General features: G+C 56.6%; 2 protein-coding genes across 3 annotated transcripts; one reads left to right on the forward strand and one right to left on the reverse strand.

Moving 5' to 3' along the window:
- The first annotated feature begins 3,667 nt into the window (after positions 1 to 3,667).
- LAGE3 (L antigen family member 3) lies at positions 3,668 to 5,196 on the forward strand. Its single transcript, XM_081042882.1, has 3 exons — positions 3,668 to 3,868; positions 4,186 to 4,314; positions 4,547 to 5,196. Exons 1-3 carry the CDS (start codon positions 3,687 to 3,689, stop codon positions 4,659 to 4,661), a joined length of 426 nt encoding a protein of 141 aa, XP_080899008.1. The 5' UTR covers positions 3,668 to 3,686; the 3' UTR covers positions 4,662 to 5,196.
- Positions 5,197 to 9,020: 3,824 nt separating this feature from the next.
- Positions 9,021 to 24,405, reverse strand: PLXNA3 (plexin A3). 2 transcript variants are annotated; one of them, XM_081042125.1, is made up of 33 exons: positions 24,350 to 24,405; positions 21,832 to 22,455; positions 20,933 to 21,472; positions 20,256 to 20,438; positions 19,049 to 19,177; positions 18,878 to 18,978; positions 18,409 to 18,532; positions 18,166 to 18,322; positions 17,988 to 18,087; positions 17,702 to 17,816; positions 17,334 to 17,534; positions 17,150 to 17,246; positions 16,818 to 17,008; positions 16,594 to 16,739; positions 16,405 to 16,525; positions 16,162 to 16,298; positions 15,877 to 16,047; positions 15,517 to 15,610; positions 15,194 to 15,433; positions 14,976 to 15,119; positions 14,663 to 14,897; positions 14,432 to 14,574; positions 14,094 to 14,350; positions 13,931 to 13,997; positions 13,687 to 13,833; positions 13,442 to 13,601; positions 13,211 to 13,314; positions 12,916 to 13,012; positions 12,440 to 12,630; positions 12,117 to 12,286; positions 11,441 to 11,653; positions 11,085 to 11,235; positions 9,021 to 10,063 (listed from the first exon to the last, which is right to left on the reverse strand). In XM_081042125.1, exons 2-33 carry the CDS (start codon positions 22,426 to 22,428, stop codon positions 9,968 to 9,970), a joined length of 5,619 nt encoding a protein of 1,872 aa, XP_080898251.1. In that variant the 5' UTR covers positions 22,429 to 22,455; positions 24,350 to 24,405; the 3' UTR covers positions 9,021 to 9,967. The 2 variants fall into 2 exon arrangements, with proteins under 2 accessions (XP_080898251.1, XP_080898250.1); XM_081042124.1 differs by having other exon boundaries at positions 14,094 to 14,574.
- Between the last annotated feature and the right edge of the window lie 6 nt (positions 24,406 to 24,411).

Consider the following 24,411-nt stretch of genomic DNA (forward strand, 5'->3'; position numbering starts at 1 on the left):
ACTTTCTGGTCAGCCCGTCCCACTGTTGGGGAAGCTCAATTTGATCACGTGGTCAAGGGGCAGGCTGCCTTGACCACGTGATAACTCCTAAAAGTAAGGTACTCCAGGCTCATCTTGTGTTTTTTCCTGTCCCAGCCCTAGAATCAGCCATTTCTCCAAGGAAGTCTGGTTCCTTTTAGTGGAGAATGTCATCGTGGAAGCAAGGTCTGGGCGCAGGGTGTGCTCATTGCTATCAGGGTGTCATTGCTTCCAGACTCTTTCAGTAGACGAAACTAGGAAATATATTTTTAAGAGTTCATACTGCAATCCCCAATTTCAATCCAGTGTCACAGTTCTTTGTCACCTTCCCTTATTCCACAGTGAGAATTCTCATTCCCGACAGCATAGATATATTTACTCATTTGCTCTACCAGATAGAGTCTGTCTTAAAGTACACCCAAAATAGTTTCAGAGTCACCTCATCACTACCGTTGCCAACAACAAACATCTTTAGAGTAAGGCCAGTGACTTTTTCCTTAGAATACATTCCGTGCAGGGAGTACAGTCAGACTGCTGAGTTTAAAAGGCACCTGAATTATTTTCTCTGCATGGTTTTGTTATAAATTGGATATTCAGTTAGCCTCATTTGTTTTTTTATTCAATTTTAGCATTTGATCTTTTTCACTCTTTCAAATGTATTTTTGGACATGTAAAATGTTACATGGTTCAAAGTCAAAACTACACAAAAAGGTATATTCCAAGAAATGCTATACCCATGTCAACCTCCTCCGGGTGACCATTTTTTATTAGTTTGGGGTATCTCCTTCTTGTGTCTTTTTCCCAATGAGTATGTGTGTCTGAGAGTGTGTGTGTGTCCATGAGTGTGTGTGTCCTTTACACTCTGCTTTTTTCACATAACAGTGTATCCTGCAAATCATTTCACTTTTTCATTAGAGGTTTTCATTCTTTTTTTCTTTTATTGCTGCTTAGGATTATTGCATGAAGGTGCCATAGTTTATATCACCAATTCCCTGCTGGTGGACATGTACATCGTGTCCAATAACTTTCTGTTACTGATTAGGTTATAATGAGTAACATTGTACATATGTTATTTCCCATTTGTGAAGTAACTGCCTACTTGCATATTGCGGGTCCATGATCGAGTTTTGTACTTAGTAATACTCTGTTTTATTCAACAAGCAACAAACCACCTATTGCATAAACTGCACTGAACAAAAAAAAACAAAGGTACTAGAGATGGTATATCAACAATATAGAACTGAACAAAACAAGGTTATAATTTCAGATTATTAGAAATGCTATGCAGCAAATTAAAGTGGGCAAATGTGATGAAGCATACCTGGGGGTAGTATGTTAGACTGGTGACCCAGAAGTCCTCTCAGAGGTGACATTGGAGCCAAGATCCTAATGACAAGAAAGAGCCAGCCATGGGAAAGTTTGGGGATAGTCTTCCAAACAGAAGAGTAAGTGCAAAGAACTGGGGGTGGGTCACCTCTGGTCAGGAGTACAGAAAACCCCCAGAGGTTGCAGAGAATGAGGAAGCAGGCAGGTGACGGTAGAGTGTGGAGGAGCTGGAAGCCAGGTCACCCAGGGCTTTTATAAGTGTGGATCCTAACAAGATACCTACTAAGAAGGGATCTTAGTGGATAACTGGGTTCTAAAAACAACAACAAAAACAAAAACAAACAAAAAATCAAACAGAGCCTAGCAGCTGTTTCTAAGCACGGGCCTCTCATGCAAGCCGTGCTTCAGGAGAAGCCTACACTGAACTGTCTGCCTGTACTGTGTTCCTGCCATCCGAGCCAACCCTTATAAAGTAGTTCCTGGAATCCTATTTCAACGAATAAGACTGAAACTTTCCCCATCCAACCAGAGCTGTGTAACTACACCCTCATCAGCATCTTCAGCCACCAATCAGAGAAGCTCCACTGTAACCAATCACGACAGTGCCTTTTGGACCAATCAGACTGTGAGGACTTGGAGTGTCATTTGCATGAGGATGGGCCAATCAGGGACCAGGGGCAAGACTTAACTTCTGTCTTGGAGAGTGCACTTTCCCTTTACGCTGAAGACTGAAGAGTGTGTTTCCCAGGCTGGAGCTGAAACACTGAAGACCAAATACGCAAGAAGTCTCAGTGGACCAGAGCGGAGAAGAGCAAGTGGAGCAGAACAGGGCAGAGTGGAGCAGAGCACAGCTGTCTAGCCGGAGAGGGCCCTCACCCTGGGGCCGCCTTGCCCCAGAGCCACCTCACAGCCATGCTGTTCCACAGCTGTGTTGTCTCATAATTGAGCTGTAATACTATTGAACATTCTCACAGCTGGGCTGTGTCACAATTAAGCTTTTTGTGCTGAATAAATTGTCCGTCAGTGCACCCCAAACTGGGGATTCCAGGTGATGTTGAAGTGGCGCCAACAACCATCAGTTGACATAAGCTACAGCAAAGAGTTTAGAGTTGATTCCAAGGGCAATGGGAAATCGTTTTAGGATTTTAAGCAGGGATGTGACATGATGTGGTTTATACTAAAAATTAAGACCTGATTCTTCTGTGTGGAGAACAGGCTCTAGAGGAGCAAGTGTAGAAGAAAACCAGATAGGAAGATGTTCCGGGAGTGACGGTGGCTCCCACTGGAGACTAGCAACGGAGCAGTAGAGAAAGTGGACTGATTAGGGGCTGTTTTGAGTCGGAGATCCAACAAGATTTGATGAGATAGCTCAGCTTTATGTCCTTCCTTATGATTACAAAAGAGGAAAATAGAAAACTACCATGAAAATCACTGTCAAAAATTTCATGTCACTTTAAGAACTTATTTTTGATTAAAATGTCATATAAGGTCATTGTCAAAAATTTGCGAGCAAACACAAAAAGGCAGCTATAATCCAGTGTGCCGTCACACAGTGGTAATGAGTATTTACATTTTGGTGTATTGTTCTAAGTTTCAGTGCATGTATACGGTAATTTACTAAATTGGGATTTTAGTGATTTTGGTTTTGCATCCTGATTTTTCACAGATGACATTAGCCCCGTTCGCACTGCCACTACTTTACCTCAGTTCCCTATTGTTTCCCTCCTTGCCTCTGTTGGGGTCTCAGGCTTGACCTTCACACCGCCCACTTCGTCTCTAAAAATGCAGATATGATTGGGCCATCGTCCCCTTTAAAGCCCCCTTTGGTTTCCCCGTCTACATTGGCAATGGGGGAGGGATACAGAACAACATCCCTTGTGGGTTACCGGACCTCACCTCCCTCCACAAATCACTGCAAGTACGTTGAGCCACATCTCTTGGGGACATTGGGCCCAAGGAAGAGACAGGGCGGGAAAGCAACCACCTATCTGGTGCCTCACACGAGGTGGGTGGAGGGGACTAAGGCAGGACGGGTTAGGCGGGCACACTGGGGGCCACATGTTGCTCTTAGGGGCAGAGCTTCATGAGGGAGGGCTCATTGTCTAGGCCACCACAGGGTCTCCCGGGGCCCACGGGCTGCCGGGCAGGTTTGGCGGGAACTCACCACACAGCAGGAGTCCTTACTAGGGCCGGGTGGCGGCAGGCCTCCTGCTCGGAGTCAGTGCCAAGGGGCAGAGCTTCGGAAAGGAGCGGCAGTTCCTCAGCCTCCCGCGGAGAGCGCAGTCGGTCGGTTAGAGCAGCTCTCCAAGGGCGGGGTGGAAGGAAGGCGGAGCGCCGCGGCCATGCGGCGGGCGGCAGGCGCAGGCTGCACCGGAGCGGAAGGCCAGGGAGGCCCCGGCCGTGCGGGCACGGCGGCCCCAGCGTCTGGCGGAGCTCCTGGTGTCTCGCGAGCACAGCATGGCCCAGAGCCGGGCGGAGACGCAGCGTCCACGGCCAGAAGACCGGGAAACCGACTACATATATTGTATCCTACCCGAAGGGACAGCGGGGAATACGCTGGGGGCTGTCTGCGGGGCGGGAGGCGTTGGGTGCAGAGGGACGGACGCGTCGGGTGTGGAAAGGGGAACAGAAGGAACCAGGGGCAGCTTGGGGGTATACAGGCCAGGAGGAGTCTGGAGGAGGAGAAGAAATGAGAGCAGGTGGGGATCGGGGTGGCTGGGGGCGGGGATTAGGGCCAGGGGTGGTCTGGGAGTGCTGAAGGGAGTGAGACTAATCAAGGTGGCCAGAGAAGGTACCCGAGGCACAAAGTCTGTGTGGATGGTGCCTTGACACAATTTCCAGCGCCCTCAGTGTGCCTTTCCCGTCCCCCTTGGAGGCTGACATCGCCTGTGGGTCTCTGGCCCCAGATGCGGAACCCCACCCAGGGGCGGTTCGGAGGGAGCTCACCGTGAGCGGCACCGTCCTCGCGGTGTAAGCTCTAGGAGGGACAGGAGGTGGGGGTGGCAGGGCCAGTCTCTACCGAGAGGCGCTTTATTGGAGAGGTGGAGACACTCAAGGGTTAGGTCTAGGGGAGGGACTTGGTGCAGTCTAAGGGGGAGGTGTCGTAATAGAGACGACAAAGGGTTCAGATGGCGGAGGGGCAGAGCAAGGATGGGGAGGGGTCATCACTTCTAACTTGATTTTCTGTTTTCCTCACATTTAGCCGCTGGAGAGCTGATGATTCTCGCCTCCTCCGAATGTCCATCATCAACTTTCTTGACCAGCTTTCCCTGGTGATGCGGACCATGCAGCGCTTTGGGCCCCCTCTTTCCCGCTAAGCCTGAGCTAGGAAAAGGGGGCTGAGGCCCAACCTTGTGTCCCATCCTAGGCAGTGGGTCCGCCCTACACAGTGATTATTGCAGTAGTTGCCACTTTATTATGGAACCCTAAATCTTTTGCCTGTACCGGCCCTTGGGCACTGGGGGTTCACTTCGTTTGTTTGGTCCTTACTGCAGACAACAACTGAGCTACTATTCCATGTCTGATTTTCTTTTAAACTACAGCACCTAGTATTCTTGCCTTTGTCCCAGGGTTGGAGGAGAGTTCTGGGATTCAGATATTCAAGCACTACCAGGTAACTGAAGACAATTGAGGAAATGGAAGCTGGGTCCTGTCGTTCAGTATTAACTACTGTCAACATTTTGGAATCTTTCCTTAGTTTTAAAGCTGTATTTTATATAGTAAATGTATAACAATAATACATAATGTATAACATTTTGCATTTTTACTGATATTTTTAATCTAACATGAGCGTTTCCACTAAAAATTCTTCAAAAGCATTATTGGATGGAGACATAAAAGATACATTATAATGTAATTATTGGCCATTTAAATTACTGTGTTTCCCCGAAAATAAGACCTAGCCAGACAATCAGCTCTAATTTGTCTTTTGGAGCAAAAATTAATATAGGACCCTGTCTTTATATTATATTACATTACATTATATTTTATATTATTATATTATATTATATTATATTATATTATATTATATTATATTATATTATATTATATTATATTGCTATATTAAAGACCCGGTCTTATTTTACTATAAGACAGGGTCTTATATTAATTTTTGCTCCAAAAGACGCAGTAGAGCTGATTGTCCTCCTAGGTCTTATTTTCGGGGAAACTATTTTCAATTTTTTTGTCCTATTATAGGTAATGGATGAGTCAATGGAATTCTTGTATATAAATCTTTGCATGAATGATTGTTTCCATAAGATAGATTCCAGGAGGTAGACTTCGTTAAATATTTATGATTTATTTTTTAAAGCGGTCAATCTACAGTGCAGAATTGCTCTCCAGAAAATATGCCCTCCCATCAGAATGCTGGTTTCCCACTTCCTCGCCACTGCTGGGTCTCCTTGGCAAACATTTTTAAAAACTTGGTTTGCATGAGAAGAGCAACCAACCCAGATATACTAGAGTCAGGGCCTTGTGGGCTGACTGGCAGTGTGTCAGGTCAGTGAAGAAAAGTGTTGGGACAATTGGTTAAGCCTTTTGTTGGAAGGAATGAGCTCCCTCTAAAATACATTGCATTGCTTGCTAAATTCACTTATTCTAGCAGCTCCTTTATAAGTGCCGTCAGATTTTCTCCAAGATGATCATGTTTTCTCAGAATAAAGGCAATTTTACTTCCTTTTCAATTTGGATGCTTTTTATTGGTTAGTATCTTTTCTCATTATGGAGTTGGATTCTCCTGCTTCTCTCCATGCCTGGTAATTTTAGATTGGATGCCAGACATGATTTTCCCTTGGGGGCTGGATATCTTTGTAGGCCTAGACATGTTTTGAGCTTTGTTCTGGATGCTGGAAACAGTCGGATCTGAAACAGTCTGACTCTGAAGATTTGCTGTGTGGGCCCTTTCAGAGTGGGTGTCATTTTTTTTCCCACACGACGGAGGCAAGACCCTTCCTCCTGAGCGCCCTGCCCGATGCCTCCCAAATTGTGAGGTTTACCATTCTGTGTGGTCACACAGCAGCCTAGCCGTTTGTCCCCCCCACACACACACACATCTTTCCCTAAGGAAAGAAGAATTTGTGGGACTGTGCCTCTCTGGGATTGAATTTATAATATCCTGAGTCTCTCCATCTGGTCTTCACGAGAAGGGGCTGCGGTCAACGACGAGTAAGATTCCTCACGGGAGGGACAACTCAAGCCAGATGGGACCCCGTTGAGACCCCAATGAGCTGTTATAAGAAATAATAGGAGGGAGCCTTGCCCCTCCTTCCTCTTGTTCTTGTGGGAATGCTTGCCTCTGCTGCTCCCTCTCACCTTATTGTGAGAGAGGCCCATGAGAGCGATAAGATCAAGTTCTTTCTGCTCAGCTCATGGGACAGTTTCACCGTGAGAGACTCTCCCCCAGGTGGTGCATACCGCACCTTAGTCATCTTGGGACGATATGTTTCGGCTGCTTTGGGACAATCGCGTATTGAAATCATTTTTTTGAAGTGGTGTAAGAGTTTCACAGACCCTGCCTCTAATCATGTGATGCTCATTGTTTGTAATCAAATACTGTCAGTGACCCGATTCGGGGCTCCAGTCTCGAGGCTGCGAGTCCCTTGGTCCTCTGTGATTTTACTGTGCATGAGTCTCTGTCTCTTTATTATAGTTTAACCCTCACCGCCTCCCTCACCTTCCCACGGCTTGTGTTGTGCAGGTCGCAACAATTCTGGCCAGTGGGGACAGCCAGTAATGCCTGTCCTGCTTGAGCCCTGGGCATCGTCCTCTTTCATCCTTCCCGGCGGTCCTTCCCCCAGCCTGGCGTACTTTCCTCACATGCCTGTGCTGATGAGTGGTCTGCAGAATTCTCCAGCGGGACCGTCCGCGGGTGTGCAGGGTCCTCTCCCTCTGCCGCTCTCTTCTCTCTGGTCCTCCACCCTCAGCCCTAGGTGCTGAGAATTTCAGTTCCATCTCCTAAACTTGGGGTATCCACTGGGTTCTGCCGGAGACTCCTCTCCCTCTCCCGACAGTCAGCCGGGGCAAATGCATGGGTGAACTCTCATTTGCCAGAGATCACCGGCCTTCATTGCCAGATACCCGATTTCTTTACAGCCTATTTCGTATACTTTGTGTGGTTGGGGGTGTCTTTCAAGTAAGTGGCAGGGTAAATCTGGTCCCTGTTACTGCATGTGTGTGAACAGAGTCTACCATTGTAGAACGTGGAGACCTCTGATATTGTGAGCTGGAGGGAGAGAGAAGCTGCTGATGGGGTCATGATGATGGCAATAAAGAATCTCGCCTGACAGTATGCAGCAGCTGTAGTGGATACAGGGGAGGTGGTGTCTCTTTTTACCTTTTTTAAGAAATCAGACTGAAGACCTTAATTACTGATGATGGCTAGATGAGAATTTAGCTTTTACATCACGATCTTTCCACTGCACCTCCTCCCCAAATGGTTCTATTCACTTCTTAGGGTTTCTTTCTCCCCTGAGGTTAAAAACTGCCTAGTTTGTCATTGGCTTAGTTTCTGTAATCTCACAATGGTCATTTTGAAAACCATCTTCCTCGGCATGCTCTCTCCTGTTCCTGCCTGGTTCTTTTCAGGCTGCCTGCCCACACAGCTGTCAAACTGGCACTTCGCTTGGAGGATGAATCCTTATTCTAGATCATGAGGCTCTCTCTTTACTCTTTTATCGCTTTTTGTTTGTTTGTTTACTTGTTTGTGTTTGAAGTCCGGCTTAGTGAGGTTTAATTCCCATACTGTAAACTCCCCCCTTTTAAGGTATACAGGTCTAGGAATTTTGCCAAGCACCTACGGTTGTTTAACTATCCTTATCACCAGAGTCAACTGCCTTGGCCCCATGGAAGGACTGCGGAAGCTGCTGGTGGCTTTCACACCTCAGTCAGGTCACGGAACTCCTCTGTCCCAAACCCGCCCTGGGCTCCCCTTTCACTCAGAGACACAGCCAGAGCCTTCACAGTGGCCTTCGGAGCCCTGTGCGATCAGGGCCGCGTCCTCTGCGGCCACCTCCCCTCCTTTTTCTTCCTTGCTCACTGGTCCAGCCACTTTGGCCTCGTCCCCTTTCTGACACACATCAGGCCCACTCCTGCCTCAGGGCCTTTGCACTGGCTGTTTCCTGTGTGTAACGCTCTTCCCACCGGCACATTCAAATATCATTCCTGGTTACTATTTAAAATTGCATCCCACTTTCTCCCCACCTGCATTACCTTAACAGGTGTGGGGGAGTAAGAGGTAGGTAGGAACATCATGAAGGAGATACAACTGGGACAGTAAGGAATTGTCAGGTACAGAGTTTGGGAAGCAATGAAGCCACTGATGGGTTCTGAACAGAGTGGGACAAGATCTACCTTCTATCTTTCTGGGATCCCCGTGCCTCCCACGTTGAGAATAGGCTGAGGGCAGGCAAGGCAGAAACGGGGAGACTGGCATCCAGGCAAGTGACGAGGGGGAGAAGGGACCAGATCCTCAATGGACCTTGAAGGTAGAGCCACCAGCACTCGTTGATGGATTGGACGTGACCCTGGGCCTCCTTAAATCCTCAGGAACCCTGCAGGGAGGTATCCTTCCTCCCCCAAAGGGAGTCCAGCTCATCTGGAGTTTTAACAGTCTCCCCACCTGCTTCCCATGTTTACCGACCACCCACCTGCCCCAAGGGCAAAGCCACACATTGACTCCATTTTCCCACGATTTAATTAGGAAAAAAAAATACATGAACAAAGGAAAATTCATGCAACAAAAGAGGAGAAAATGGGGTTTCGGGGACCATGAGACGGGGCCAGATTCCTCAGAAGAGGCAGAACAAAGGAGTAAGGCACTGCCGCCTCGGCCCCTTGGGGCAGGTGCAGGACAGGGCAGCTGAGGATGAGGGGGTCCAGGGCAAGTGCGGACAACACTGAGGAAGTTTGGCAGTAGGGCCGGGAGACGGAGAGTTCTGGAGCCCCCGGGCCCAGGTCAGGCCCTGGCACATGTCTGGTTACAGTTCTCCAGGTACCCAGAGAGAACAGGGCCCTGTGAGAACGAACAGTCCATCTCCCAAGAAGTTTGGAGGGAACCCCTTGGCACAGCCCACAGACCAAGGGAAGCTTTGGGGGCATCACCCCACCCCAAGTGCTGCTGGTGCCGAGGCCCCCTTCTCGGAACAGGTGGGGACAGCCGTGGCAAAGGTGAGGTGCCAGTAGCTAGGCCAAGGTTGACAGTGTCACGAGGGAGCCAGGACGACTCAAGGAGGGAAGGTGAGTGAGGTGGGCAAGATCCCAGGGGGGACACATATTTACACATGGAGATGGTGAGGTGGAGATAAATTAAATAAATAGGTGGTTGGGGGTATAAATAGCAAGGAGGGTAGGGGCTGTCACAACACCTGGGCACAAGGGCAGGAGGCTGGGGGTATTGCTGCTGTTGGGGTGGGGGGCTTGGTCCTGTCACCTCTCCCCGCCTGCAGGGCCCAAAGCAAGGCACTAATAAAGGGGACCCAGGTGTGCCAGGGGCATATTGGCCCGGTGACCACACCCATGCCACCCAATCCCGGGCTCAGCCCTGAGCCCCAGGCAAGAGCCCGCCCCCATCAAGGGGAAGAGGGCCCAGGACTGAGAAGCCCCCTCCTCACCGGTCCTGTCACCCTTAGCTGTTGCTCGTCATGAGGCTCATGATCTGTTCCAGCTTCTGGCGCAATTTATGCTTCCGACAAGAGGCGTCACGGTCCAAAGCAGTGAGAACCTGGGGGAGGAGGGCCCCAAAACTGGGCTCGAGGGGAAGGGCCAGCTCCTCCTAGGCAACGCCCCCTCCTCAGCTTGAGCTCTTCAGTCCCTCTCACCTCAGCACATCCGTCCTCCCCGTGGGCCCTGGGCACATGGGAAAGGCTCCAGCCTCTCACCTCTGAACACATCCTCCAGCTTCTCCTTGACCCCAAATCCTCCTCCAGCTGCACAAGTTTCTTCTCCTCTGCACAGCCAGAGTGCAGCCCCTCCCAGTAGCGGCCTGGCAATCGCTGTTCCTGATTTCCTTTCTCGTCCCCTCCTAAGTCCACCCCCCAAACCTCTAGTCCAGGTCTCCATGATCCGGTCGCCAAACCCAGCCCGAGTTCTCGGCCCCTCCCTTGACCAGCAGCAGCATCTGACAGCCCATCACCCCCTCCTCCCGGACCCCCCCCCGGGGGGTGTCCTCACACACGGTCCAGGATCAGCTCAGCACTCTCGAGGTCCCTCCCACGCTGCTGGCCACCCCTTCTGTCTCCACCGTCCGCTCCCCCTCTTCTCTGTCGCCTCTGAGTGTCTCAGGGCTCCAGGGTTCAGCGCTTGGGTGGCTTCTCCCTCTCCATCCACTCGGCCGCCCCTGCCGAGCTCGTCCAGGTGCAGGGATCCCAGGGCCATATCCTGCCTTACAAATTCTTACCTCCAGCCAAGAACACATCCTGAGCTCCACACTTCTACAGCCCTTGCCTACTCACACGTCCAGTCACAAATTCCACAGGCCCTACAAGGGCTAACTATGCCCATGCCCTCATCCTGGCCTTCCCCGTGCTTCCCACCCTCCACTTTTGCCCTAGCCGGTGGCTTCTCTTCTGGGTTCCTCAAGTCCCAGCATCTAGGAGAGTATCACCTGTACCGGTCCAGGGGCCTGCTCGGGAGAGGGATCATGAACAAACTAAGAGATGGGCTCCCTGTTCCCTACACTTCCTTGTGGCACTCCTTGACCACCACCAAGCCCGGGCCTTTGCCACACCAGGGGTGGCACATACCTCCTGGCGGTACTTGGTGACATAAAAGTACAGCTCACTGAGTGCGCTTAGGACACTGAAGTCACTGGCGTGGAGGCGGGACTGCTCCACCAGGTAGGCGTCCATGTCCTGGTCACTGATGGCTGCCATCTTTGCAATGTCCCGGTAGTACCTGTTGGGGCCCCGAGTAAGTCAAGTGGACAGGTGGCACAAAAGCCAAAGCCCCTGCCCCGGCTGCCAGGCCAGACCCCGGGCCTGTCTCCTGTGATGGGCCCACTGCAGACAAGGCAGCCCAGAGGGGGCAGCTGCCGCCTCCCTCAGCCCCCAGCAGTCTCCCCGGACTGCCCGGCCCCGCCTCCCCGCAGCACGGGGCACACCTCTCCACCCAGCTCTTGTAGTTGGGGATGTCCTTGGCATAGAGCAGCTTGTTGGAGGGTGAGTCCTTGCCCAAGCGGTGCTCAGAGGTGGAGCAGGAGTCCATGAAGGTCTGGGCCACCACCGACAGGCAGGCGTCCGTGATGCTGCTCTTGTGAATGTCGAACACGAACTGCGGGTTCTTGATCACATTCACCCAGAAGCGCAGGGGCAGGCTGGACAGACGGACACGCATCTACAGCTCGCTAGTCTCCCCATGAGCACCTCCCACCACTGTTCCTGCCTGGCCAGCCCACACCTTGCCCCGAGCAGTGAGATTGACACATTTAGGGTTAAACACCTTTGTGTTGAGTTTTTACCAGACTTCCGACAGTGAACATAAAAGTAAACAGCCACCAGCCTCTCTGCCCTGGGCAAGGCCCTGGTGGCTAAGGGCCATTCCTGGGTGCTGGTCCCACTACCAACTGGCCACGTGCCCCACAGAGCCCACCTCCAAACTGCACTTTCAGCCCCTTTGCTCGGTGGTATCATGGATGCCAGTCCTCTCCTGCCTGCACAAGCAAGCCAGCCCCTATCAGGAGCCCTGCCCGTGTGGCCCGTGAGTCTCGGCACAGCCAAGACCCTCTTCTGACCACCCGCCCCCAGAGGGGCCAGCAGCAGCCAGGCACAAGGCAGTACCAGTTGCTCTTCCAGGTGTGGCGCACATCAGGGTCACTGATCTGGCGCTGGTCGGCCTGCTCGTCCAGGAAGTCGAACATGTACTTGATGGCCAGGGGCAGGGCCGAGCCACGGTGCGCCGTGCTGAACACAGTTTCAAAGAGGTCGTCCACAAACTTCTGCAGGGTGCCCTGTGGGGGTGCAGCCAAAACACAGGCTATGAGGGAGCCCGGTCGGGATGTCCCCACAGCAGGACACACGGGAGACAGAGGCTTGGCAATGAGCAGGGCTTCCCTGCAAGGTCAGCAGCCCTGAGGCCAGGGTGACACGGGACAGGCCCACACCTTGGTGGCCAGCAGCCGTGTCAGGTAGATCTCTGAGACCATCTTGCTGCCACGGTCTCCCTCACGGTGGTCGGCATGGTCATGGTTCTTCACCAGGTGCCACAGCTTGGTGCCCGTCTCCTGGTCGGGCGTGATCATGGGTGCCCGAGAGCGGAGGCTGTCGGGGCTGCTGGCTGTGCGCAGCAAGCTCTCTGGGGCAGAGGACCAGTTTGCCCCTTAGGCCCGTGGGACCACACCAGCCATCGCTGGAGCTACTGCCCCACTCTGTCCCAGGAGCCCAGCAGGGTGAGAGAAGCCTGTCTGCTATTTGAGGCCACCCCACTTCTAGGCTCTGAGGAACTGGAGACCTCCCCAGGGCAGGGCCCGGGGAGGCCACCAGAGCCAAGCTGGCTGCTCAGACAGGGGCTCCCCATGATGGCTAACACAGCCTCAAAGGGCACAGGGCCAGCAGAGGCCACTACACTGAGGACACCTACCGTAGCGGCTGAGGGAACGGGTGAAGGTGAAGGAGTTGGCCATGTTATAGGCGGACACTTGTTTGGGCACCAGTGCCACCAAGGAACCATCTGTCACCTGGAGACCCCAAAGACAGAGAAGGGGCAGCGCAGGAGGCTGAGAAGCCAAGCGGCCCCAGCCACCACCCATCCAGACCCTGCAGTGTGCATGTGAAACAGCTCCCGAGGTTCCTTGAGCTCGAGGGCCAGAAAGGCAAGGAGCCAGGGCCTCTGCTCCCATGTCCTCAGGGCAGGGCCACAGCCCCCAGCCCCTCACCTGGTAGTGGACCAGTGAGTTGACTCTCTTCCAATCACACTCGATCTTGGTGGTGACATCCTCATCCTGGAGGATGATGCGAGCCATGCGTCCCTGACGCCACTCTGCGGGCCACAGACAGTCTGGCTCAGCACCTCCCAAGACTCGGGGCCCACTCCACTCAGAGGACAGAGCCCGGGGGGGCGGCGAGCACCAGACAAGATCATGTGGCCACAAGTTGGGGGGCCTCACCTAGGTCCATGTCCTCAGCTCTGGGACGCTGAGAGTATGGGATGCCCTTGTACACAGCATCCAGCAGCTTGTCTTTGGCCTGGGTAATACTGTCGCAGTTGAGAACCTTCACCGGGACCTGAGTGCTGCCCTCACTCTCCGGGCACACACAGTACAGGGTCTGAGGGCAAGGGGAACCACAGGGTGGGTTCTGGGCGAGGCTTCCCCCAATGCCCAAAGCCCTGCTCACCTGGCACCCCACTCACCAGGGTCTTGTAGTCTATCTGCTGCCGAATGAGCTTATCCTCGCTCAGGGAGTAGCGTGCCTCGCCTGTAATGGCGTCGATGGGCCCCTTCTCCATCTGCTGCTTGATGGCACAGTAGAGCAGGAAAAGTGGCTCTCCAGCGCACTCCTGCAGCCAGGGTTGGGCACACAGCTTGCTGCCTGCCTGCCTATCTGCCAACTACTTCCCCCCATCACCTCCCCTGCAGCCCACCTGCCAAGCACACCTTCAGAAACTTATGCAGCAGGAATGTGAACCAGTTGGTAAGCATCTTCTCAGCCACCGACTCCGTCCTAGGGTGAAAAGGCTGCTGGGGCCCTGGCCTGGCAGGTGGTGGGACCATTCAGGGGCCAGGCCCACGGAAGGCAGGGCTGGGCTTGGGACAGTACCTGCGCAGTAGCAGCTTTGGGTGGTTCTTGCTCTCAAGGTTTTTCTCGATGAGGTCCGCCAGCAGTTGCTTGAGCAGCCCCGTGGCATAATCAAGGCGGCTCTGCAGAGCCACCATGGTGAGCGAAGCCACGGTGCCTCGGTCACGCATGGAGAAGCTGCTCTGGGCCTCCAGTGTGTGAATGAAGGTGAGCACGAAGGCACGGCTGTGAAGCAGCTGCCCAAAGAGGCGAAGTGCCTTCTCGACATTGGGGGGTGTCTGTAGGGGACAGCAGAGTTTCAGAGGGTGCGGCAGTGGCCCCGGGGGTGACGGGGAGTGGGCAGGTGAGGGGGGACTCACATCCAGCTCCTTGAGCACCGGGTGGGCCTCGATGCCTGGGAAAAGCACACGTACAGCGTAGGTCCGGTAATCCAGGAATGGGATCTGCACCACGTCCATATGGTTTGTCAGCTCGTTGATGTCTGTCTGCAGCTCAGCAAAGGCTGGGAAGGATAGGGGGGAAGCGTGACCAGAGCGGGAGGAGGGAGGCCCCCCACCCCGCCCCCCGCAGCGCACCCCCACCCCAGGCACCTTCCTTGCACTCCAGGGCCACGCGGGACTCCAAGTTGTCCATTTGGAGCTGGAGCCGCTTGAGCGTGCGGTCCGCATCCTGAGTCTTGCGCTTGTAGGCCACCAGCACAGCAGTGATGGCTAGCAGCAGGAGCCCGCCCCCCACTGCCAGCCCCACCATAGCTGGCAGGGTCAGTGCCCGCTCGGCCGTGATGTGCAGGGTGCCCAGCCAGAATTCCAGGCCGCCCACCAGCACCTGTGGGGACAGGCCCGTTGTGAGCTGAGCCCCACCCCCAGCCCACACTCCCCTGGTAGCTTTCCCACCCCCACCCACCATGACAGGCTGCCGGCCGGTCTGGCTGGGTGAGTCACACAGGAGTTGGGTGTCCGAGACGGTGAGTGCACATGGCTGGCCCCCGATCAGCACAGTGTAGTTGAGGCGGGAGCTGCCAGCTGCCGCAGGAATCAGATTCTTGCCCTGTGTATAGAGGACACGGTCAACCAGGGCTCCCCACTTCCCTGTCCCTCCCAGCCACTGCACCCCACCACTACCTTCAACACTACGTGGGAGCCAGGTTTGACGTCCAGGACACCGGAGGGCCCAAGCGGCTCGAAGCTGGGGTCAGGGTAGTAGGTGAATGAGGACCGGTTGAGGGAGCGGGCTGTTTGTACGTGGTCCAGCAGGAAGCCAAACTCGTCAGGGTGTTCGCCCTGGGCTTGCGGTTGGGGCCGCCCCAGGAAGATGCCAGGGGCTTTACACAGCATGGCAGTGTCATTGATCACCTGGCACGTCTGTGTGGACAAGAGCAGGCAGCCCAGCACATGAGGCCATGGGTGGCAGGGTCAGGGGCGGGGCGAGGGCAGTTGGCACTCACATTGGTGGTCTCGATGCCCCGGTACTTGGCCCGGACCCGGGGCTCTTGGACTGTCAGCAGGTGGGTCCCACTCACAGTGATGGCAGTGCTTCCGCTGGGGACAAGGGGAGGAGCCTCAGGCTCCATCATCCACTGCCCCCAGCCAGGCCCTGAAGAGCTATCAAGGCTGCCATGGGAGCCGGGAGCCTCCCACACCCGGGGTCGCTGGGTGGGTGCCAGGTGCTATGCGGTCAGGAGGACCCTGCCCCCTCTGCCAATAAGGGCTCAGGTTCCGAGGAAGTGGAATTGACGCCCAAGGACCCAGTCGCCAGGTGAGGCCCTGAGATAGGAGCTCAGGGCCTCATTCTCCCCAGGGCTTACTTGATGATGCTCCAGGTGGGCTCAAGGCGAGTGACAGTGGGGTCCTGGGTGTAGGTGTAGAGGACTCCAGGACTGGAGATGTTGGCACGATCAATGGCCAGGCTGATGGGGGCCTGACTGGGGCCCAGGGTGGAGATGGGTGAGATACACACGATAGCTTCGGCATCTCTCCTATGACAGGAAGCAGCACGCTTGGAGCAGGTGGCCCAGGGCCCTCCCGGGCCCTACTCCACCCCTGCAGCCCCTACTCAATGCCCAGCCCAAGAATGGCAGGGCCCTACGCACCTCACAAACTGGCACTCGCCATCTCTCACAGTCACCGTGACCGTGCTGCCGGCATCCAGAGAACTCCCAGAGATGGTGAGCCGTGTGCCCCCAGAAGCCGGGCCCCGACTAGGACTCACACGGTCGAACGTTGGGGTCTGTGGGAGAAGCAGCCCTGAGGGGAGCGAGGAAGTAGCCCAGTGCAGGCAGGGCTACAGCCCCCCAGAAGGGGTGAACGTGGGAAGGGGTAGGAGGCTCACGTACCACGAAGCTGTAGAGCTGCTCAGACTGCGTGCGGAAGTCAGCGGAACAGTCACCTACACAGAGCTCCACGGGTCCTGGTGACGGGCTGGGCACCAGCGACTCTTCCATCTCACACACGATCCTAGGGGTCAGAGAATGTCAAGACCGGCCTCGGAGCACCAGCCTGGGCACCTGCACAACCACACTTACCTCTCGGCGCTGACATACTCAGTGGCGATGGAGTTGCAACGCACACCAGCCACCCGCAGGCCCACCTCTCGGTAGGTGAGGCCCAGGTTCTCGCCCACAATGGTGACCCGGGTGCCTCCCTCCTTGGGCCCCATGAGTGGGTAGATCTGCAGAACAGGATGGGAGGTGAAAGTGTGAGCCTGGAGACCCAGGGGCCTGGCAGGCGGAAGATGGGGAAGGCTAACCTGGGCAATGCGGGGGTGGCTGCAGCGGGTACCCTTCTGGCTCGGGTGCATCCAGTTGGTCTTGGGGGAGGGACAGTGGGCCCGCAGCTGGCATCTGTGCTCTGAGACGCACCAGCCACAGTTGAAGCGGGGGTCAGCCTTGAGGCAGAGGCCACAGCTGGGTCGCTGTGCCCAGCACTTATACAGGAGAGCTGTGGGCAAAGAGGGCACTGCTGGGGGGCAGCTACAGGGAGCCTTGGTGGCTCTGACAGAAGGTCCCCATTGCACCTGGCCGCACTGTATGCCAACTCTGCCCCAGGAGGCGAGCTCCCCAGCCCCATCCCACCCCTCACCTCGGAAGGTGGCAGGCTTGTCAATGGGGAAGTCTCCATCCCAGACCACGGAGAAGTCCAGCTCGGTATCACCATACTCATCACCTTCATAGGAATACTGTGAGAGATGGAGCACGTGACCCATCAGAAGGTCCCTGCCATAGCCACCTGAGGCTTCCAGACCAGCGGAAGTGGGGGGACTCACTGAGGCATTCTGGCACTGCACACTGCTGCTGTTGAAGCGTACAGCGGGCACGCGCTGCTGCCGCCCCTGCACCCGGACCACACACTCGTAGTTCTTCTGGCCCGACTGGGGCTGCGGCAGGTTCTTGGCCCGCAGGGTCAGAGGCTGCATGACACCAACCGGGATCAGGAGGTCCCCAGTGGGCAGGATCTCAGGGCAGCCCTGGGAGGGAGAACGCCCATCAGCCACACACTGACTGCTGATGTCCAGGCCTAGTTGGGCCAGCCTCGCATTGAGGAGGCTCCAAAAAACCAACGAGACCAAAGACAGAAAAACCAGAGGCCAGCCCACACGGAGCCCAGCCCCCTCGCGCACGGCGCCCGCCTCACCTCGGGGCTGTGGACCCTGCCCTCCTGGAAGGAGCACTCGTGGGGGTGGCTGGTACACACATGGCGGTACTTACACCAGTGGCAGGGGTAAGGGCTGCCAACGCAGGACATGCACCTGGGGGAGAGAGGCTTGAGAAATAAGAGAAGGGCAAGTCTGCGCCCTCACCACCCCTCTTGTCGGACACATGGGGAAGCAAAGGAAGAAGGTGCCAGGGCCCATGTAACACGTGCACAACACAGCAAGTGACAGAGACACATGGGGACAGTGAGGAAGGCCAGTACTCACGACTGGAGGACGCTGCAGTTATAGAAGACAAAGTCGGCTCCAGCGAACCTCACCCCGGTCTCCTTGGAGAGCAGCTGCAGACGCACAGTGCGGGTGGCCCCTGTAACGAGCCCAAGGGTGGCTGTGAGCCCACTGGGGACACAGAGTGCCCCCATCCCGAGCTGCCCCAGCCACTGACCGTGCCCCCTGGTGAGAGCCTGGAGCTCCTGAAGGGAGGGCGAGGGACAGCGCAACTCCCCAGAGGGCAGCAGGATGGCCTTGTTCTCCGTCACCTCCTCGAAGGCACAGCTCACGCCTGCGCTGAGGTCTGGCACATTGCGCATGGCCACAGTCAGCTGGGGGAGGCAGAGGACTCAGCAGGGTGCGTCCCCCCACACGTGCATGCACTTGCACACACCCCCCCCAGCACCGCACCACTCACCTGCACCCCAGGTGACGTCACTGACACGTTGTTGGGCCGCACCCGCACCTGGACACACTTGCTCAGCTCCTCGGCAAAGCCATGCGGGGCTGAGGTGCCGGGACAGGCCCCTTCGCGGCAGCATCTGCATGGGGTCAGGCCAGAGCCCATCCCGCAGCTGCCCTGGGAGGGCCCTGTCCAGGGCTCCGTGGGGGCCAGGAGGGGAAGGGGACAGGTGGCCCAGCCCACAGTGCCAGGCAACAGCGTGCCTCAGCCTTGTCCCCTGGGGTCCAAAGGACGTCATTCAGGGTGGAGGTTCCACTCATTAGCTGGCGAAAGTGGAAGGGGCGGGAGGGGAAGGCCACGAGGCCACAGCTGGGAGAAGTGAGTACACAGGTGAGGGCAGGTCCAGACCTCCGCAGCCAACAGCAGGCCTGGCCGGCTCCACTGAGCCCGTCGTCACTACCCACCCCCTTCCCACTGCCCTCACCTGTGCTGTAGCACACACCAACCACAGTGTGGGTCCCCGGAGCCTAGGCAGGCCTCACAGCTCAGGTACTGCTCACAAGTCTCCACTGGGAGCTGGCTCACCTGGGGACAGTCTCATCAGCACCCATCCGGCTTCCACACTGCCACCCGCCGCTGCCCGCCACGGGCCCACCTGCTTCTCACTCAGGAGGTAGATGTGCCGGTGGTCGGGGCTGAAGAGCAGGTCTCGGAGTATGGGGCTGCCATCCACCACAGGCACCGTCTCGTACAGGTGGGCGTCCTGGGAGCCATCGACTCGCACCTGGGCCATGAGGCCAGGGAAGAGGGATGACAGGGCAATGTGATGCCGCAGCAGCACCGCACACACCCGGGCAGCCTCTCCTCGAGCCAGGGGCTTTCCAGGTTGTGGCCAAGCTGAAGCCAGGGCCCGCTGGGGCTCAGCACTTGACCTGCTGGCCCCCACAAACACCAAGTGCTCAAAGGCCACCCCCTGGAGGCCCTCGGGGGTGACAGCCACCCAGAAAAGGTTCCCAGGAGATAGAGACAGAGAGATTAGTGATGCCTCGGGATGGCGGACGGGGGAGCAGGGTGATATCCAAACGGGAAGGGGTTTTCAGGGTGACGACCATGTCCTGGAATGAGATAGTGGTGAGGGTTGCACCACTCTGCAAACATACTAAAACCACTGGAATGTATGCTTTACGCGGGGGAAGTGTATGGGATGGGAATTATATCTCAATAAAGTGGTTATAAATGGCAAAAAGGGCCCAGGAGGGGAGCAGGCACAGCTGAGAGCTCAGCAGCTCCCTTCACAAACCTTCCCCCGGCTACTTCTGACCTCCCTGGGGCTAGCTCCACAACTGGCAGGCCAGCAGGATGAGAACATGGCAGCTATCCTGACTCCTGTCCCTTTAGAACACATCAGAGCCCCCAGGAGCTCATCTCCCCATTTCACACCACCCCCAGGCCCGGGACGGAAGCAGCTGAGGCCCTGCTGCCCATGAGGGGACAAGAGGGCAAAGGGGGTACGTCTGCATTCATTCTACTGAGGACCCAGAAATGATGGCTCTTGAGCCACAGCCACCTGCTCTTTTGGCCAGGAGGCCCTGAGACAGGTCTGGTCTCTGTCCCCAGGGCCACAGGAAGTCAGCAAGTCAGGCTGCAGCAGATAGTGGTACTGGCACAAGCAGATGGCTCCAGGGGTGGCCTGTGGAGCACGGCCAGGCTCCGAGGGCCCAAGCTGGGAAATTCCCTTTGTCCTGTTGGCTGTGCCCTGTCCAGGGTCTCACAAGGCTTGTCTATACATTCTTGTCCCCATCTGTCATCCCATATCTGAGAGTCTGCCCCAATCTCCACATGCCAAGGGGACCAGGGCCTACCTTCTTCAGACTACCGCTGCGAGTGCCGATGAAAACCACAGAGTGCTGGTGGTACGTGTAGGCCGCCACACTGGCCATGCCATCAGTGCCGTCGTACAGCAGGGGCAGCCCCTCAATCACGTGCAGGCCACCCAGTGGCTGGTTCAACACCAGCCCGCAGAAGTTTCCATTTATCTGCATGGGCTGGTGAAACAGGAGGGATACATGTAAGAGTCAAAGATTGGGGGCAGCAGCTGGACAGAAGCCATAAGACCCCCTAGAAGAGCCCTGGTCCGAGATGGGAGCAGGATCTGGGACTTGTTCCCCACCAGCCAAGACCGACTGTTTGCCCTAGACCCCACAGGAAATCGGGGGCTGAGGAAGGAGAGGGAGCAAGAGTTTGGGAAAGGAGAGTGAGACCTGGGCCTGTAAGGTGGGGACAGGCCAGTAGACTGTCGCTGACTCAAGACAGAGAGGGCCACCCATGAGATAGAGCGAAAAGCAGCAAACTGGGGCTGGGAGGAGGGGCAGGCAAAGGAAGGGGTGGTCCACAAGCAGAGAGTGCCCGCCAAGAGATACAGTGAGAAGGCAGGCCAGGGGAGAAGGAGAAGCAGCAGATGCAAGAGGACGATGAGAGAGGGCAGGGGTCCCTGAGAGAGGGAAGTGAGTGTTCCAGGGCGAAGGCCCGCCGCACTCACAGTGTTGATGCAGGGCAGCTCCTTGTTAAGCAGCCAGGGCAGGGCCAGCGTGCCCTCCCCACGATAGCACGACTGGATGCGGCGGCGGATGTGGGCATTGATGGTGCTGAGCGTAAAGAGGCAGAGGACCGTCTGCCGGGGCGGGCTGGCCCGGTTCTTCTGGCCCTGAGAGAAGATGGTGAAGAGGACGTCCTCGTCGGCTGGCACGCCCAGGGCCTGGGCCAGCAGCAGGCCGGGCTTGGCCAGGTGAGCGCTCTGCACCAAACGGTACTCCACACCACGCCAGGAGCAGCCGATGGGAAACTCCACGTACGAGTAGAACTCGGAGTCCCCCGCACACATGCGCACGATCTTGGATGTGAAGAATTTCTCCCCGGCTGTGTCTAGCAGCGTCTGCTGGGTATCCAGCTGCAGTGTCAGGAAGTACACGAAGGAGGCACTCACAAAGCCATAGATGTAGTAGATGTCAAAGGCGGGGTACAAGGACAGGGTGTCTGAAGGGATTTTGATCTGCGAGGACACGAACTCATCTTGGTACACCTGGGGAGCAGGTTGAGGAGAGAGCATGGGACAAGGCCTGGGTCCACTGTCAACCTCCCCAACCCTGGTTCCTCATCCCCCACAGCACAGCCCCCCAGGGCTTCCCTCACAGGATGTCCCGCGCCCCACACGGTCACAGGAGCCCCAGGCAGAACGGCCACAGAGGGCAGGGTAAACAGCCCTGTCCTGTGCGTCAGCCCATCCTCCTGTCTTCAGAAGCTTGTCCCACCTCGGACCAGGGCTCTTCTAGAGATGGAGCCGGGACAGAGCGAAGGCAGGAGGGAAACACGTGCTGGCTCTTGAGGGAGGGGCGGCACGAGAGGCAAGGGGAGGGGGTGGACAGACAGTGGTTCACCCACCAGACTAAACATCTCAGCACTGTCCTCATCATTGACGAGTTTGCGGGAGCTCAGAGTGGGGAAGTACTCAGACTTGCCATCCACAGCAGTGCCCACAAAGAGCTTGCTGGGCCCCTGGCCCTGCTCCACGATGACACCAGCCATGGAGTCGGGCTCCTGGGCCCCAGACAGGTAGTGTTCCTTGCGATGGTGGGGCTCGCCCAGTTTGAAGAGGTCGTCCAGGCGCAGAAACTGACAAATGCCTTGCCAGATGCTGCCACAGGCCACCAAGCGGCGGGCCGCATAGTCTATGAGCAGCAGCTTGTTCACATTGTCCACAGCTGCCAGGCGGTGGGTGCATACACGCATACTGGGGGGTGGGTAGCAGCGGGCATTGTCCTCAACGGGTCCCGTGACGTGGGCCCGTAGCTCAGTAAGGTTGGGGGCCAGCTTGAAGACACGGTTTACTGCACCCACGAATACCTCCCCAGTCACCCGGTGCACGGCCAGGTGGGTGAGTGTGGTGTCTGTCACCGAGAAGGCCGGGAAGGGCCTGCTGCCACACAGGGCCCCTTCCATGGTGAGGAGGAGCAGCAGGAGGAGGCAGACAGTGGGCATGGCCGGCGGCTGTGCCCCGGGGTGGGCCTGAGGAGAGATGGCAAATGCAAGTCAGAGACCCCCACCCCGGCCCAGGCTGCCAGCCCTCCTCCTGCAACACCTGGCCTAGGACCCCCAGCAGGCCAAGCTCCATGCCACAGTGGGTGGGAGCCACTCACTCACCCACCACCATGCCAGAGCCAGAGCCCCAGATGGTGACCACGGCTGGGAAAGGAGGGGCCTCCACCAGGGCGAATGAGTGAGCAGTAAGCGCGGGCAGGCTTGGGGGCCATCAATCATTCCCCCACCCCCCACCCCTGGAAAGGAGCCAGGAGGCCTCGCCTCAGCTGGGCCACACCCAAGGGGGCAGCAGAGCCAGATGCTGGGAAAGGGAGGGCGGTTGGCCCTCCTGGAATGAGACCCTGAACACCAGATCCCAGAGCTGAGGGCAGCTAGCTGCACATAAGAGCCACCACAGACAAACCCCAGGCCACAGAGACACCCCACGCCCAAGTTGGGGGAAGGGGAAAGGCAGGGAGAGAACAATCACAGGCCAGACGTTGGGGGGAACACCACCCCAGAGTGGCGTTGCCAGCAGGATCCCTGGGACAGAGGTCTGAAGAGGCATCAAGGCCTGAGACTGGACTCAGCATTGCCACATTCCCACTCCTGGCCCCAGCTGCATCCTCACCCCCAGGGCCTCTCTCGGCTGGCTGTCCAGCAGCCTTCTGTCTGGCCTACCGGCTGCAACACAAAGCCGAGTCGCGCCTTCCCCCACAGCTACACACACACCACCACCAAGACAGATATAAGTCAGGCTCTGCTCAAGCCCAGCCAGACAGATGGCCCAGGCAGTCCTGCGTGGCTCTCCCTCCAGATCCAGAGGGTAGCTGGAGAAGGGGAGGTGCTAGGGGGCCCAAGGAGCCCTATGAAAGGGGAACATCGTCCCCAATACAGAGAGACCTTGGGAAGATGGGGCTGGGGCTGTACGGACAGTGCCAGCTTGGCCAGATCTTCACCCCCAGGCCACACCCAGCTCTCCTGCCAGCCCTAGGTGGCAAAGATAACAGCTCAGTGTCATAGCAGAACACGGGACAGGTCTTAGTGCCACCCCCTCAGTGCCCAAGCCTCAAGGGAGACTCGAGGTACCCAGCTTGGGGGAGGGGAACAGGGGACCAAACTAAGGAGGTGCAGAAGAGAGAAAGGAAAAAATGCATTTGCTAGAACAAGGAGCAGGCCCAGCTTGAAACTGCAAAGTTTCAGTTCAGACTGATCATCTCTCCAGGGCTCTTTTGTGAGGTCCGAATCCTGGACCCCGAACGCAACAGCCAGAGAAGAAAGGAAGGCGAAAGAGAAGTCTCATGGCACCCTCACCTCCTCCACAGCACACAAGAACACAAACCCCGGAATGGGGGCAGGACGGGTCCGGAGGCAAACCTGGAGAGGCAGGATTTGCATCCCAAGCCCCGATCCCGACCTCCACCTGTAAATGGGAGCCTGGGGCATCACGGGCACACCCAGCCCCTCTGCTTACAGCAGTGCCAGCAAAAAGCCATAGGATGGGGACAGCCCCTGGCAGAGATGCAGCTCCGGGCAATGCTCCCCAATGCCCTCCTGCCGTGCTGCTGGCCCGGCTCTCCCTGCCCCCACCAGGGGCACCCCTCAGCCGACCCACGGGGACCCTAGTGGATGAAGACGCCACAGCAGTCCTTGGAGAGGCCGCTCCTCCGCCACAAAGGGTCCCTATCGGGCAGGGGGCTGGGCTCGTACTGGTCGTCCATACCGCGCGGGACACTAAGGACCAGTCAGGCCAGCGCCCAAGGGGCACGAAGAAAGGCAGGGCCCGACCCTCTCGAGGCCGACAGAATCCTCGGGCTGCCTAAGCCCCGGGCCATCGAGCAGGCTGGCCACGCACCGACCGCGGGGGATGGCGACCACCTACCTGTCCCTCCACCGCCGCTGGCTCCCGGTGGCCGCCTGCCAGCCACGTGGACGCGCCCCCGA

The sequence above is a fragment of the Rhinolophus hipposideros genome (assembly GCF_964194185.1).
Source record: "Rhinolophus hipposideros genome assembly, chromosome: X".
In the NCBI taxonomy this organism is placed as follows: Eukaryota; Metazoa; Chordata; class Mammalia; order Chiroptera; family Rhinolophidae; genus Rhinolophus; species Rhinolophus hipposideros.

Bases quoted from the DNA above. Each gene is read 5' to 3' on its own strand.
- LAGE3 (XM_081042882.1), top strand. From the start codon at position 3,687: ATGCGGCGGGCGGCAGGCGCAGGCTGCACCGGAGCGGAAGGCCAGGGA. The intron at 3,869-4,185 runs GTATCCTACCCG...CACAATTTCCAG, and splicing joins GGAAACCGACTACATATATT to CGCCCTCAGTGTGCCTTTCC. The intron at 4,315-4,546 runs GTAAGCTCTAGG...CCTCACATTTAG, and splicing joins AGCGGCACCGTCCTCGCGGT to CCGCTGGAGAGCTGATGATT.
- PLXNA3 (XM_081042124.1), bottom strand. From the start codon at position 22,428: ATGCCCACTGTCTGCCTCCTCCTGCTGCTCCTCCTCACCATGGAAGGG. The intron at 18,533-18,877 runs GTGAGGGCAGTG...GACCCCATGCAG, and splicing joins TGGTGTGTGCTACAGCACAG to ATGCTGCCGCGAAGGGGCCT. The intron at 16,526-16,593 runs GTAAGTGTGGTT...TCTGACCCCTAG, and splicing joins GAGTATGTCAGCGCCGAGAG to GATCGTGTGTGAGATGGAAG.